The following is a 16882-nucleotide window of genomic DNA, read 5'->3' on the forward strand; positions in this document are numbered from 1 at the left end:
TAAAAGAAGGCCGTATGTAGGTGGTGAACAAATTCAAGGGGGTGGGGGTGGGTGGTTGGGGTAAAGATTGTGGATGATATTTTAATTAGCAGGAATGGACAACCAGTTTTAAACTTTGAGTGTTGGCAGAGAGTTCTCTTTTGGGAATATGAATATGGTCGACACTTGTTAGTGCTAAAAAGAAAAATAAGACACAATTGTAAGTTGTACGGGCAGCACAGTGGTTAGCATGTCTGCTACAATGATCTGAGGATTAGGGTTTGAATCCCAACTGCAGATTTTCAATGTGGCGTTTGCATGTTATCCCTGTGTTTGCATGGGCCTCTCTGGGTAATCTGGCTTCCTCATACAACCCCAAAACAACCATGTTAGGTTAATGCGTAGCCAATGGATCACTGCAGCCATAAAAAGGGTGAACAACAAGACGGAGGACTTGGGATCCTCCTCATTGCTTGTGTAGCAATCTTTTCATATCAGGTGAGTCAGTTACTGAATCAGTTAGTTATGTAGATGTAGCTTGATTGAATAGTTATTAAATGAAGGCGAAGGACGTGATTGGACACTTTGTACATGGTGGAATAAGCAGATTAGGCAAGTTACCAAACATATGTTTCATACTGCTACGGTTTAAGAGATATTACACAGTTTAATTTAATAACTGACCAACACCATAACGACTTTTTTACGGCATAAATGACAGCGGCGGCGGCGGCGGTGTTTAGAGAAATAGTCACATGACGTTCGGATCTCTATTAACGACACTAGGTGTGAATCAGAGCGAGAATTAGGCATATGCCGGAGGGGAGGGGGGTGGGGGAGTGGTGGGGGCTTCCTAGGCGTGACTTTAACGTGAGAATTGTCACAATTCTTACTTTAAAGTCAGAATTCTCACTTTATTCTTATAATTCTGACTTTAAAGTCAGAATTCCGAGAATAAAGTTAGAATTCTCACATTTGACGTTTGCTCTATGTGAAAAATAGAAAGAACACTTCCAGTAGATGTTTGTAGCTTTTTTCTCTTAGGCTAGATAAGTCTTGTGGCATGTACTCAATAAGAGCTGAATTGAAAATATACTTTAATGTATCTGTGAAAATTGCTACATGATCTTTGTTTTTATTATAAGCAACAGCTCGTTGTTTTACAATAGTGGGGTTTGCAACCAGAATTCGGTGCTAAGAAACAGGTAGCAGTGTTTTCAGAAATTAGTGGGATGATGAAGACTCAAATAAAATATAATCACAGCATTTTCTCAAGAACAATCTAGCTTGCCTAGATGTAGCAGTTAATTGTTGAGTACAGTTGCAATATCTAAAGATTGACAATCTACACAGACAAATAGTAAACTGCATTTGCTCTTACCTGAATCAAGCTAAATGTAAAATAAGACATTTTTTACGCTACATGCACTATAGTAAAATCATAATAGCTCTACTCATGTTATTTAAAATGTAAATTGTATGTACATTTTACATAATCATTTTTATTTATGTAAATGTGTTGTTCATAAATGATTATTAATGTACGAGTGAATAGTTTTTTAATTGTTGATTGCAATTGGCATTGCAGAAAAATAACAGTTTCGTCATATGTGAATTATTGTGTAGCCATTATTTCAATTAAGAATTTTCAATGGATTTTTATTTCACATGCACGCACGCACAAACATAAACACATACAAACACACAACCTCAATACATTTTTCATCCCCACCAGCTCCCCGCCCCACGCACAGCGGCTCGATGGCATGGGTTCGAAGTTCGAACCCCAAGTGAGTAAACAGTGCTGGCCAGGCACATTAACATGTGCCCCTTTTTTTACTTTGAGCACCTGCCCCTCTGAAGGTCACTGCACGCCCCTGTAGATTAGCATTCGCTAGTAGCCCTAACCCAAGTATGAAGCTACAATAAGCGAGTACTCATGACATTTATAGATTTCAAATGGGATGGAACCAAAGAAGAACATCAGTGTGACGACGCGGGATCCTGAAGCATAAATTAAGTTATTTGAAAAACCTTTCCGTGTGAACGGGCAGTGTAAGCTTCGACAACTCAATATGGTTAAATAAGACAAGCGAATACGTCAGGCTTAGTAAACATATGATGAAGATAAAGCGCTATTTAAGTGCACTCCATTTACCATTCATGTTGATCAAATTTTTTATTTTTCATATGTTGGAGGACTATGAAGTGATGTTCAAGAAAAGTAAAAAAAGTTAGTGATTCGAGTTTATTTGGGGCTAATGCTAATCGTGATTGTTAACCATTTAACATAGGCAGGTAATTGTTGAGTACAGTTGCAATAACTAAAGATTCACAATCTACACAGACAAATAGTAAACGGCATTTTCTCATACCTGAATATAGCTAAATGGAAAACAATAATTTTTTTACGCTACATGCACTGTAGTAAAATCATAATAGCACTACTTGTCTTATTTAAAATGTAAATTTAATGTACATTTTACATAATCATTTTGATTTATGTAAAATTGTTGTTCATAATTGATTATTCATGCACAAATGTTTTTTTTTGGTGATTGGCATTGGTATTGCAGAAAAATAACAGTTTTGTCATATGTGATTTATTGTTTAGCCATTATTTCAATTAAGAATTTTACAATGGATTTTTTTTCCCACATGCACGCATGCACATATTTACACAAATACACACACCCTCTATCAATTGATTTTTAACTAAAATACTGCAAGAGCCCATTTCATAAGTTGAAGCACTGCAAGAAGACGGCGTCAGGGAAGTGGGACCTCATCCAAACTAAGCCCGGTTGGTCGGTGCAGAAATCTCCATGGCATCAACTCTGATATCGTCCCGGGCAATTAGTGTAGAATCCGTAAAGCAGCATCCATTTGTTCATTGACACCTAAAACTCCCTCTCCAAAAAAGAAAAGGGAAAAGGGAGTAAAGAGAGCAGCGGCAGTCACCAGGCCCACATAATTCAGCCAAATGCAAGAGTGTAAAAATTTGTCTTTAGGTGAGATTTAAACGTACATAATAGTGGCTCTGACCTCTGAGGGAAGGGCATTCCAGAGCACTAGAGCCTTAATAGAAAATGCTCTTGAACCCGCGGACTTCTTGGCTTTTGGGATCACTACAAACCAGCGCGTTGTGAACGAAGGTTTCGTGTCGGAACGTACGGTACTATTAAGTCAACGAGATAGGAAGGCGCTAAGCCGTGTAATATTTTTATATGTAAGTAACAGAACCTTGAAATCGCATCTCAAATGGACCGGAAGCCAATGCAAATTGGTTAGCATCATTGTAATATGATGGAACTTTCTTATCTGCGTCAGTAGTCTAGCAGCATTTTGTACTAACTGCCAGAGGTGGGAGTAAGTAATTGTTTTCCAAGTCACAAGTAAGTCTCAAGGCTTTGCCCTCAAGTCCTGAGTCAAGTCCAAAGTCAAGACTGACAAGTCACGAGTCAAGACTGACAAGTCTCAAGCGATTCACAAGTCCTACACTTTGAGTTTCAAGTCTTTTCGAGTCATTTTAACAACATTGTAGATTATATTATTTTGGGTGACCATCAAAGTAGGAGTCAGGGACTCAGGGAGTGAACCCTGAGTGGTGCAACATATTGCCGTGTTTGCAATGTGTTACCAGTGAGTTTACAGTTTCATTAACTACGTAGCTAGCAACTAGGGCTGGGTATCGATTCAGATTTCCAAAATCGATTAGATTCAGAAGGGCCTGATTCGATTCGATTCACATTGATTTTCATTTCAGTTAAGGATTTCATGCAGTACCAATTTTACTTTTATTTGGAAGACATTCTCAGAAGTACCAATGTTGCAAATAGTAGAAAATTATTTCTATTACTTGGAGCATTAGTACAAATTTACATTTATAATTGAATCCAATTCAGTTACATTAATCATGTATTTAATTGAACATGACGTGATCAAAATAATAAATAATAATTAAAATCAATTACAACTATATTTACTTTGTAAATAAAGTGGCAACAACACTTTTGCAAATCACGACTTTCACAGTCCTGTGACGGTTTTTATGCTAAGGTTCCAGTGGTTAATGAATAAATAAAAACTAATTGACATAACACACAGTCATAGTGCATAATTATGCATCCACATTTTGTGTTTTTATGTCCAATTTCTTACCTTACTTCTTTTGGGGGGTATTTGTGTTCAGTCTTTCGCTTTTTCTTTCATTTATTGTACAGTTTAATTACTGCCACATGCATGCACTCCGTTTAGTAATGTGGCAGTAATGTACCAACACCACCTGCCAACCGCGATAAGAAAGAAGAAGAAGTCATGCATTACTGCCAGTGGCCTTCTTCATAGCCATAGGTATATATGCTAAAGAAAGGGGCGCTAATGAACCAAAAGTATTTGACAACCATCAAATGGAAGTAGAAGAAGTAGTCCGTAGTCTTGTGTAAGTTATAGTGTAGTATGATTAATTTACTATTTAGAGCAGCAAGATGCACAGTAAACGATCAGAATTCTACTTTTGGCTTCAATGTGGTGCATCATTTTAGTTAAGGTAAGCCATTTAAAACTACTGCAAAAAGAAAAGCTTTTCCATAGTGCATCTGTCTAAACAGTGTGTGTTTGCATGTGTGTATTTTTCGAGAGGGAGACCCGCGATGCGATCCGCTTGCATTAAAACGCAGCCCATTTTTAAAGTTATATAGCAATCAGCAGCTCGGAGCAGCTCATGCTTGAGCTGTTTCCTTTCTTTGTAAGCACTGTGTTCCTTTTGGGGTACCCTAAATAACAGAAGGGCACATTTGAACAACGCTTACACGAGGTTTTGAACAAATACGTGCTCGCTTCTGGCACATTCATTTAATGGAAAAAGCCGTATTAAAAGTATCGAAACATGGTTTTATGAATCGATATTTGGCTATGAAAAGCAATATAAATTCGATATTGATATATTGATATCTTACTTACCGTTCTTTGAGCAACTTCAGATGTTGAACGTAGTTTGAAGTTGTTGCCTCTCCGTCAGTGATCTAATCTTGGACATACTGCAATTAATTTTTTGTTGACCACCTCATAGTATTTGTACCCAAACAACTAGTGGTGCAAGGGATTACAAAAGTCACGAATCGGATTGTTTAAAAAAATAAAAAATAAATCAGATAAATAAAACTTTGTCTTAATTTATTTTCTAAAATGCTTTTGCCAATTACATTTTAAAAAATATATGTAAACTCAAAATGTCTAACTAATATGGCAGTTAGGATTGAGGAACACAACTTTAAGTGCAATACAAGACTAAATACATAATTATTTTATACATGGTCCTTGCGGCTTCCCTGACATGTCTGAATGTCGGTGCTGTGTCAGCCCAGCTCGCACACGTCACGTACAAACACAGAGGAACTTACTCGTTAACATACATTTTTATCTTTTTATATTGGTGGAAGAAGCAAGTCTTTTCAAGTCAAAGGGTTCAAGTCCGAGTGAAGTCACAAGTCATTGTTGGTAAAGTCCAAGACGAGTTGCAAGTATTTTAACATTTTGTCAAGCCGAGTCTAAAGTCGTCAAATTCATGACTTGAGTCTGACTCGAGTCCAAGTCACATAACTTGAGTCCACTGCAGACTTTTAAGACTGTTCATGGGCAGACTGGAGAGCAATATGGTACAGTAGTCAGGGCGAGATGTAACAAACGCTTGAATTATAATCTCTGAATCACCAGCAGACAAAATTGGACGGATTTTAGCAATATTGCGAAGGTGAAAAAAAAGCAGTTCAGTTTTAGTAATATTTTTTAATGTGCATTTGAAAAGAAATATAACGAGATTTTTTGCCGTCAAATTTTAGAGTGGTGTTCGTAAACAAGTGCCAATGATGAGCGGGACCAACAATCAACAATTTAAGCCTCTGACGGTATCTACCCTACTCTACTCTGATCTAATTGGCTACTCTGCTCTGCTCTACTTGGCTCTCCACCAAAAAGCAGTGCGTCTCCACTGCCACGGCCACCACCCGGGAGCCCCTCCTCATGATGCCATGCTAAAGCGACTGCAGCTAGCGTGCACTGCAAACACACAGGCAAAAACAATGGAGAGCGCAAACAATGGTTTGTGCCTGTTTATTTCAGCCTGAAGACAACAAATGAATATTGTAGCAACCAGAAGACTGCATTTAATAGGGGTGTTAGAAAAAATCGATTCGGCAATATATCGCGATATTACAGCTCGCAATTCTCGATTCAATATGCGGCCGAATCGATTTTTAAACATCAATTTTTGATGGGAATATTCAACAAAACGTCTTACTTAGGGTTAGGATTTACACAATAAGCATGGAAGAATGTTATATTAATGGAACATTAAGCCTTAATATTTGATTTCAGTGCTGTTCAAACATGAAACAGACTGCAACCTGAATTTTCAGATAAATAAATAAATTTTCATACAAATCTTACAGTGTACATGCACAAGTTTACTGATTAGTATTTTCTAAATCGCAATAATCAATTTATAGATTTGTATCGGGATTAATCGGTATCGAATCGAACTGTGACCTATGAATCATGATACAAATCGAATCGCCAGGTATTAGGCAATTCACACCCCTAGCATTCAATAATGTTAAAAAGGTTTGCACCTCCTCAAAAGTCCAAGCATTAATCTGTTTGGAAACCATTATTGTCCTCTCTTCATCGTTAATGGCAGTTGTTTTCCCGGGGTGATGGTGGTTTGCGCAGCTGCATATTGATGACGATATGTCTCGAACCAATCATTGACCTCCAAAATAATTACATCTCGTTTTGGAACTGGGCTACTTTTTTTTTTTAGAACTGTAAAGGAGCAGGTACCAGAAAAAGCGAGTAGAGTAGAGCCGGGTAGATTTGTTGGTGGAGACGGGGCTTTTGCAGAGTAGAGTAGATACCGGCGGTAGAAACGAGGCTTTAGTTAGCAGTTTACTGAGGCCCTACAAAGCCAAAGAATCTTGTACACACAGAAACGTTTCAAGACATGTGTGTGTCCAAAAGAAAACGCTGAGGACGTTTTACGGCTGTATTATATAGCGGCACGGTGGATGACTGGTTAGCACGTCCACCTCCCAGTGCAGAGGACGTGAGATCGAGTCCGGGCTTCGCCCTTCCTGGGTGGAGTTTGTATGTTCTCCCCGTGCTTGCGTGGGTTTTCTCTGGGTACTCCGGTTGCCTCCCACATTTCCAAAGACATGCGTGGCAGGTTAATTGTACACTCCAAATTGTCCATAGGTGTGACTGTGAGTGTGGATGGTTGTTTGTCTATGTGTGCCATGCAATTGGCTGTCAACTAGTTCAGGGTGTACCCTGCCTACTGCTCGAAGCCAGCTGGGATAGGCTCCAGCGCCCCCACGACCCTTGTGAGGACAAGTGGTTAAGAAAATGTATATATATATATATATATATATATATATATATATATATATATATATATATATATATATATATATATATATATATATATATATATATGTGTGTGTGTGTACATGTCTTTACTATGGCTAAAAAAAAAAGAAGCAAATTTTGCATGTATAGGTCTTTTGAAGGGTCAATAACGTGAAAGTCAACTTTTTGGAGCTTTTAGCCATGTTAAAATGCTAATTCCTCACCAAAAAATGTCATCGAAGTGGTGTTATCCTCCATTCACCCATTTCTGAGCATTCCTGCTTTCCAAGCACCAGCCACTCCAAACCCAAGAAAGCGACTGGGTCCTCACTTATCTATGTACATATGTGAGGACCTACCCTATGAGAAATTCTAGGTCATTCTGCTCTTCAAACACCAGCCCCTCCCCGAGAAAACGAGCGGGTACTAAACATTGACGTCATCAGGTGCGGACCCACCCCCCCAACGCCTCTGCGGACTTCACACACGCCCACTTTCTCTGAGACCTCCATGCTCGCAGGATAGTGATAAAAGTAGCCTTTATCAGTAAACATTAAGTCCAAGTGAATTCAAAGCAATCAATTATCCTTCATATTTGTAATGCCAAAGTGCAATGACAATGAGCTGTCTTAAATTCCCAGAAATGTTCCATGTGCTGCGGCTGACACTTGTGTAAACTAACTACAAGTAAAAACGTTGTGCCTTTAAAAACGATATGAACGAATGGTATAGTGATTAGCGCGTTAACCTTGTAAGTAGAAGGTCCCGACTTCGAACCCCATGCTAGGTTTTTTCTTTTTCCGCCCCCCTTCCACTACGATTTCTTGCGGCAAAGGAGCCGTATTGTTTCAAATGTTTATTCAATTCAATCTGTTCATTCAATTTCCACATTTAAAGAAGACGACGTTGTACTGCAAGGGCTGTCCTGTCTAGCTGCAGCCACTCGGAGAGTGAACGAACATCCGGAGATTAGGGGGCGGTGCTGGCAAGATGTGTACAGCAGCCTACGATGGGAGGTGGCGGGGTAGCCACATGAGGAGAGGCGGGGTTTTACTGAACCAGACGTCTTAAGTAAGATAAGATTAACTAATACAAGGTAAGTTTGAATCATTATATGCATATAGTTAACTGTGGAAGGACATACCGTGGAAATACCGTGATACATATCCTTTAAGCACATATATATCTATATGTATATATGCCCGTAAATGCGCACATTTTGTCCAAAGAGCAGCATACTTCATTTACTTTTTATACTAATTAGCCCTTGGATTTAAAAATCTAAATTATATTGTATATTGTGGCAGCCGTGGCTCAGGGTGTAGAGACGGTCGTTCAGTAACCAGAAGGTCGGCTGTTCGATCCCCGCTCTCCCCAAGTCATGTGCCGTTGTGTCCTTGGGCACACATTGCCTCCAGTGCTACTAACACTGGAGTATGGAAGGTGCGAATGTGGTGGTGGTTGGAGGGGCCGTAGGTGCACACTGGTAGCCACGCTTCCGTCAGCCTGCCCCAGGGTAGCTGTGGCTACTTAAGTAGCTTACCGCCACCATAGTGTGGATGTCTAAGTGCATGAATAATGTATCCATTGTGAAGCGTCTTTGAGTATCTGATTAGATAAAAAAGCACTATATAAATACAATGCATTATTATTATTATTATTATTATTATTATATTTGTGAAATGTGTTAGCATTTAGGATTAGACAGTTTAGACAAGTTATTTCAATGACCAGTGTGGCTTTGTCTTTCTTTAATATACCAATAGTTTTGTTCATTTGTGTAGCTCACGTGATAGGTTTGGCATTAAAAGAAATGCAATGCTGTATTAAGCAGATGCAAGCAAGAAGGCAGAGAGGCTGGGCGGGTCCGAAGTCACTTTGGCTAATTATTTTTGTGGAAAGAATAACTGGGTAGTCAAGCAAATGACAGCCAAGTGACAGAGAGCAAGAAGTGGAGTAGAAGGGGGTTGAGAGTTTTACAACCTCACATTTTGAGAAGGTCCCTCAATCAACAAATGCACCATCACTGCCAAAAAGGTTGTGAGAACATTGAAAGGGAAGCAGTTTTTGGGTGGCACTGAGTCAGTGACCTGGCAAAATGGGAGTGAATATACTGCAGTTAATTGATTTATTATTATCTCATCACTAATGAGAAATTGTTTTTGGACATAAAACATTTTCACATGCCTGTGTAAATGGACTGAATGATTTATTAACTATAGCATAACTTTTTTTTCCTTTCCTTTTCTGTTTGTGTGTGCGTGCGCGTGTGCGTGCGTGCGTGTGTGTGTGTGTGTGTGTGTGTGAGGGGGGGGGGGGTGCGTGTGTGTGTGTGTTTGTGGTGATGCAGTATGTCCTTTTCGATGTACAAACATATTGGTCGCATCCATTAGGATACCGGCCACTTCAAATGTTGTACTATAGACCCTTTTAATCAATAATGTATCCCCCATTTTAGTTCATTAATGACATATTTATAAATAATCTACTTCTGATTAATGACACCTATTTTTATTAACAGCAATTCACTGTTACTAACGGATACTATTAATCACAGATAAAGCTTCTTTTGTGGCATTCAACAAGAATGGCTTGACCTGTTAATCTTGGCTAAAAATTCCACGAAAACAAAAGCACATTCAGCATATCATGAACTTGCGTCTAGAGTCAAACCCAAGGCAACAGTGCTAACCACTAAACACTGAAATCACAACTATTTTTGCACATAAAACTCAAATGTACGTGTGTCTCATTTGCAAATGTGTGGGTAAGATGAAAATAGTGAACGCATACCTGTGCACAATCTCCATTTTATCATTTTATTTTCATTAACACTATTTTATTCACACTCTTGGTGGATATATGTGCCACAGATTCTACACCACATGCCCGCCAAAGCACCTCATGATTCACAATGTTTATCAATGATCCTGATGATCAATAGCTCTATACCATGGATTGTGGCACTAACCAGATAAAAGACCAATATATGAATATTTACAGACAGAAATTGAGGTACCTATAGGTCAGTGGGAAGTTAAGCAGATATAATTTGGCGGTTAAAGCAAATCTAGGAATATTTGGCACATTGCAGCTGTAGTGAGTGTTTATGATGTTGATGCATTTCCATGCCAGAAATGAAATACAGTAGCTGTTTGAAGTTGGAGGTAAAAATAAATAAAATTCATCTCATAGCCAATGCATGAATGTCACACGTGGTGAGCAATGACACTTATTAGCCTGAAAACCAGACGCATCGCTTTACCAGCAAGTGAATCTGGGCACAGTCACTATGAAGCGCAATTCAGAGGCCGGGCAAACCTGACCAAACAGATAGTGAAAAGATCCCATCACCAATAGCATAAGTCAAATTAACAGCCACTAGCCAATCAGAGGCAGAGTAGGGCAGGTCTTGTCTTGAAGTAGCGTGATGGCAAATTCAAATTTGTGACCCGCACATCTTCAAAGATGGAAGAGAATATCATTAACCCATTAAGGCCTAAAGCGCCTGGCAAAACATGCCTCTAAAACCTATGGTTTTAGTTTGTTTTCATTTCGTTTGTTGTCATTTCTAGACATGAACACACTTTTTTTTTTTTTTTACATTTTCAATTACATAAACAATCTTGGGGGGTGACGGGGCGCTTGTATTTAATGATACCTGCGTGGAGAGACGCAAAGAAAACAGTACAATAGGCTGCTACGTTATTCGCCTTCAGCAGTAGTAGTGTTGTAGGACATCTCAATTATACATAGAAAAACATCATTCATTGCATCAAACAGAAAAAAATAGCACATTGCACGGGATAATTGAAAACATTTTATAATTTATAGTATCACTGTTGATGTTTTATGTGTTTCTGTAACAGCCACATGTAAACTCAAGTGTCTCGTCACTCAACTCGACCATTGTTGCGTACAAAGTGCGGTGTGCTTGGAGTAAAAATACGTCATGGAATAAAGACGTAAAAATATCATCAAAGCTCAGATGACTGACGAAAAGAAAGTAAAACTGCTACACTGATTATTCTTGTAGTGTTTTGTTCCTGATATTTAAAGTTAATAATGCACTGATACAAACAACGATGAATGCAAGAACTTGTAAGCAAAAACTTTTAAAAAATAAATGAAAAAACACAATAATGTAAATTGTTCATTTCATTTAATGAAAAAAGCATGATGACACATTGCTTCCGTTCAATGTCATGCAATGCGTGCGCGCTCCTGCGGTGAGGGATAACAATATTTGAGGGAGCAACTATGATGAAATCTGAAACCTGTCCAGCGTGATCTGAGGAACTAAACATGAACCCCTGCTGGTCTGCGTGAAAGATGAACTATTTTCTTGTTAAAGAAGTCAAACAAGCCTGAAGCAATTCCCTTACCTTTTGCTCATGACTATAAGCCAGAATCCAGTCCTCTTGTTCGGGATGGAAGAGCAGGCTGAGGATATAAAAGTTCAGCCGGTACTTCTGGTATGTTGCTCCTTCATCAGAACTGATCAGAAGACTGTTCTCCACTTCAGTATCCGTTAAGAGCATAATCTTGGGAAAGAATGAGATATAGTACATAATGCAACAAATTAGGTTTGCAACAATTTGTTTTCCTTAAATAAAGTAGCTGTGGAACGTATTAAAATTTCTGATGTTCATTCATTCCTTCACATAGCTCTAATTTCATAAAAGGTTCTGTCTTTCCAGCCGAGGTCAGGCAGTTTTGTATGCCAACACACAACACTGTACAGTGCACCAATGTAAGTAATGCACAACTGTACTGATATGTACTGTATTACTTTATTTGATTTCAGTGTTAAAATGGCACCATTGTCTGTATTGCTTTATGAAGGGGAATTGATGGAATAAAAAAAAGATTGTTGAAATGGGACAACTTGCAAAACTTGAGCAACTTGTGAGTCATTCAGCCACACAGAACTGACGATATTGGAGGTTCCACTGTACCTTAAGACACACACTGATGTATGTGTAAATGATTATCGGCGGGTTGTAACTTTTTCAACCTCATCACAGACAAATACATTTCATTTGTGTGTCCTGGACATGCCACAGCGGCGGTCGGGGGGTACACGTGCCAAGAGACGTTCTATTTCATCCCCCACAGACCTCCAAACCCCACCAGCACTGACTGACACACACAAAAAGTAAAAACCTTTTCAGAAACCTGACTGTTTTATTTTGCAACAGAAGAATTAATTATGAAATGGTATGTGTCTGCCATTTTCAAAATGTTGACTCCATGAAGTGTCGTGAAGATGTCTCATTTCAGTAGCATACTCTCTACTTAACTCTCACTTGTGTGCATGTTTAACAGTTGTACGCAATGTAACATTTCTTTTGATGTGTTCAACTGTACGTGTTTGCATTGATCGAATTTTGACCTTAGAATCTCGTTTAACATGGGGTCCAAATTCAATTTGATGATTTTTCACAAAAGTCCAAAGTCAACCTGGTAATTTTCCAACGTCTTTGTTGAATCCGAGACCGGACCTTTGGTGAGAACGCCAGCCACTTTAGTCGATGGGAGAATCTGCAAAGCCAAAAAAGTGTGCAACAGTGCGCCTTTTCTGACTTAAGCATGCCCCTAAGTGCGTTGGAAGGGTCCATAATCATTTGTCCTTCAATTCACAATAGGTGCATTTATTTTTTATCAGGAGATAAATGTATGCAGCTTAGGTAAACCAATTAGAGGGCACAGCTGTTTTTTTGTTTGTTTGTTTTTACATTTCCCACAAAAGCCTCGTGGCCCAGTCAGACAACCATCAGTGTATTTGGAATTGCATTTGGAAGCCTCTGCCTTTTTGCCTGCATTCCACCATGACGAGCGCCTATCACTCGTGACACCAGTAGCCAATTTAAACAGCAAACTTGAAACTTGTGAATCTCCTTCTGTAATGTACACTCTTGACATTTCTCTCTTAAATAAACAATTTATTTTTCGAAAGTTACAGAGCCGAGTATCCCTCATTTTAAAGAAGCCCTCAAGCAAGATTTGGTTTAGTCATTTTAGCTGTGTAATTCGTCTGCGGGCTTACTGGAGCAAGACAAGTGTAGTATCAGAAAGAAGCATGTCCATTTTGTTTTTTGTTTTTCAAAACAAAAACATTGATAGATGTGCTGCAAGTAATTGACACTAAGATACAGAAGTACTACAAGTTATTTAAAGTTATAATTTTAAAGATACATATTTTTTTCTTTGTTTGTTTTTTCCTTTTTCTTTTTTTAAGGTGTGACACTGATTTGTGTGGAGCAAATTTTTTGTCAGTAGATGGCAGATGGTAAATTTCTGGCTCATTTGTTTTAAATTCATGATGTTTAGTTATTTGTCAAATTGTATTTATTGAAAAATAACTGTTAAAGTGAATGATTTTATTTATTTATGAGCGGCATTGTCCCAAGATGGCAATCCTGTGACGAGGTTACTTCTCATTGGCTTACTGCGCGTATGAGCCATCTAGTTTTTTAGTTTTCTTTTAGAAATCTGTTAGCGGATGCAGCACATTGTTAGTGGATTTGGCCCAGATTGTGCAAACACATTGTACACAGCCCCCCAGCTTTTGGTGTCGAGGGAAACTATAGGACATCGCCACAAACAGGCTGAGCACACCTCCCAACATGGAGGCTTGCCATCAGGAGACACAAGAGTTAAACATAAAACACTAAAAGAATATAGAACAGGGACATGAAGGACATGATATAGTAAGATATAGGGATGGGCGAGTAATGATACCATGCACCTGTATTGGACCGATACCCGGCCTTAATTCAAGATATCGGTCCTCGCAACAGTGGTCGATGGCCAATGATCAGGGCCTAGGAATTGGAAGACTACAAAATTGCCATTCATTTAAAATCCAATATGGTCTCTCTCTCTCTCTCTCTCTCTCTCTCTCTCTCTCTGTCTCTGTCTCTCTCTCTCTCTCTGTGGGGTTGTTCACTTCAGTGAAAGTTCGAAAACAGCTATTGTTTTACATGTCCTTCAATTTATCAATCACCCTATGCATGTTAATGGACGTCAATTATACAAGGTGTTTGCTGTTTGCAGGCTGCTCCGGTCACTAACCGCGGGGTCCACTGTATAGAAATATAAATTGTATTGATATTTATTCTTATTTTGTCCTCATTAGCATACTTGGTTTTGGAGTACAGCGGATTCTCAAAGTTCGAACGTATTAGAACTCATACAAAAAATCAGAGTAAAAAAAAATGCCTTGGAGTTTGACCTTATTCTCAGAGTCCGACCACCCAAGAAAAGGCGAACATGTCTTGAACGGGTAACCGAGAGATGCTGTATGCTCACATCACAGGAGTCGAGACAAGGCGCTGCTTATAACGAGTCAGAGCGTGAACACTCCCGGAGGTGCTCTGTACATTCGCAAATGCATTTTCATTTTTCGATGACAATTCTCTTTACCATGGACCCAAAGAAAGACAACAGTGCCAGTGACAGCAAAAAAACAAAACAGAAAGAGTGGCGAACCACTGTGGATTTAAGGAAGGAGATAATCGCGATGCTGTATCTACCATGACTACTTACATAAATACTGGCACAAGGACCCCTTAGCTGTTCAACAATGTGCCTGACGTTAAACAGCACATCCATGATCCCTTAGTAGTCTAACAATTTGCTCCATGTAAAACACACAAACTCAGCACTGAACTAAAGCAAGCGTTAACATAGCAATAATGAGGAATTTAAAACAGGCTTTGTATATTTGCGAGTGCATTTTTCATTTACTGATGCCATTACACCACAAAAAGGTATTTTTATTCTTAAAATACTGTACAGGGTGTACATGTTTTTAAATAAATGGAAATTAAACTAAATCAGAAATAAATGAAAATATAATTTTACAGTTTTGGGAGCTTTGGAACGGATTAATTGTATTTACATAATTTCCTATGGGGAAAAAAATTAGGAGTGGATGGGGAGAGGGAAGTCTGGGATTCCCTCCTAAAGCTGCTGCCCATTCAACCCGAACCCGGATAAGCGGTAGTAAATGGATGGTCAGATGGATGGGAAAAAATGTTTCAGAGGTTGAACAAATCAGACTTTGAACACTTCAGAGGAATTAATTATGTTCAAACTTCGAGGTACCACTGTAATTCAAAGTAATCCCAAGTAATCAAGTTTAATTAATTTAGTAATGTAATCCAAGTGCCATAATATTAATAAAACATTTTAAACTGGTAACTAGTAACTGAATACGTTTTAAAAGAAACCTTCTCAACCCTTTAAAGCTTTCTTTATTTTTATTTGGGGGCGGGGGGGTATGTATCAAAAGAACTAGTGGTATCGGTCCTTGGTATTAGTATTGGTGACTACTCAAGAGTTGCGTAGTCATAGTGGTATCGGTCTGGAAAAACAGTGGTATCGAATATCCCTAGTAAAATAGGGTAAATAAAAAAAATAGATTGATGAATAAAAGATAAATAAAAGAGTAGCTAAATAAATATCTAAATAAATCATAAGGTAATAAAAAACTAACTAAATAAAAACATCTGTTAAAAGCTAAACTAAACATGAGTATTGAGCCTCTGTTTAAATACTGTATGTGTAGTTGTATATAATCTAATATGCATATCAGAACAAATATACATTCTATATTATATATGCAGAATAAAAAATGAGAAAGAGAGAGCAATGATGATGACATGTTGAATCGGTAACATTACCTCCCAAAAAAAACATGAATCTATTATTACTACTTTTGTATGCGTATGTAAATTGATGATGGAGGCGGGCTACTGAAGTGTGTCTTCTTCCCAGATTTAGTCATGACTGTATATATGTGTATGTCCTTGAGTGTTATCGCGTATCTCTGCACGTCCGGTTAACTTTGTTGAACTGTTTACTGGAAACTTTGTGGTACCCCCCTTCAAGATAGTATAAGAATGTTGTAAGTCCTCTGTAACTTCGGACTTGTGAGATGCTACAGCCATTGTCTGTAACTCATTTGTGCCCGGAATATTCTGTAGAAATAAAAGCTTTGAAGGAACTGTTCATCGTCTCCAGCCTGTATTCAGATAACCAACATTCTCACTACCCAAAAGGAAACGAACACGCAGAGGAAAAAGCAAACTCCAACACTACCCAATACAATCTGCCTCGGGCGCCACATTGGGTAGGTTAGGTGTGCAGCAACCCTTCCAACACACTACCAGTGAAACACATTACCTAAGCAGATCTTCACACTGGACTGTTTTTAACATCAAATACTAATATAAATCCTCATCAAGCTGCCTTCGTTATGGTAGAATGACCAGAATCAATCAGGTATTTACAGACTTAAAGCACACAGCACAATAGATTTTCTTTGTATTTATTTAGATTATATTGTATTTTCATCTCATTACTTCAAAACACAAGTACAGATCTTCGAGGGTGGCGTGGGTGGGGGGGGGGGGGGTGTGGGGGTATTTCAATACAAGTTTATAAAAATAAACATTGCACCTTATAACATTTATTAAAATCTTGGCAGTTG

General features: G+C 38.5%; 1 protein-coding gene across 8 annotated transcripts in view; it reads right to left on the bottom strand.

The window, feature by feature from the left end:
* Positions 1 to 16882, bottom strand: part of sorcs1 (sortilin-related VPS10 domain containing receptor 1) — a 223613-nt gene that overhangs the window by 92425 nt on the left and 114306 nt on the right. For all 8 annotated transcript variants that reach the window (XR_015095776.1, XR_015095777.1, XR_015095775.1 and 5 more), the window contains exon 4: positions 11769 to 11927. Coding sequence is in view for 5 of the 8 variants with exons in the window: in XM_086082258.1 (XP_085938384.1) it covers positions 11769 to 11927 (159 nt within the window). In the remaining 3 variants the exon portion in view is untranslated. The remainder of the gene's footprint in view (positions 1 to 11768; positions 11928 to 16882) is intronic.

The sequence above is a fragment of the Leptonotus elevatus genome, chromosome 8, assembly GCF_054856555.1.
Source record: "Leptonotus elevatus isolate MCC_2025b chromosome 8, RoL_Lele_1.0, whole genome shotgun sequence".
NCBI lineage: Eukaryota > Metazoa > Chordata > Actinopteri > Syngnathiformes > Syngnathidae > Leptonotus > Leptonotus elevatus.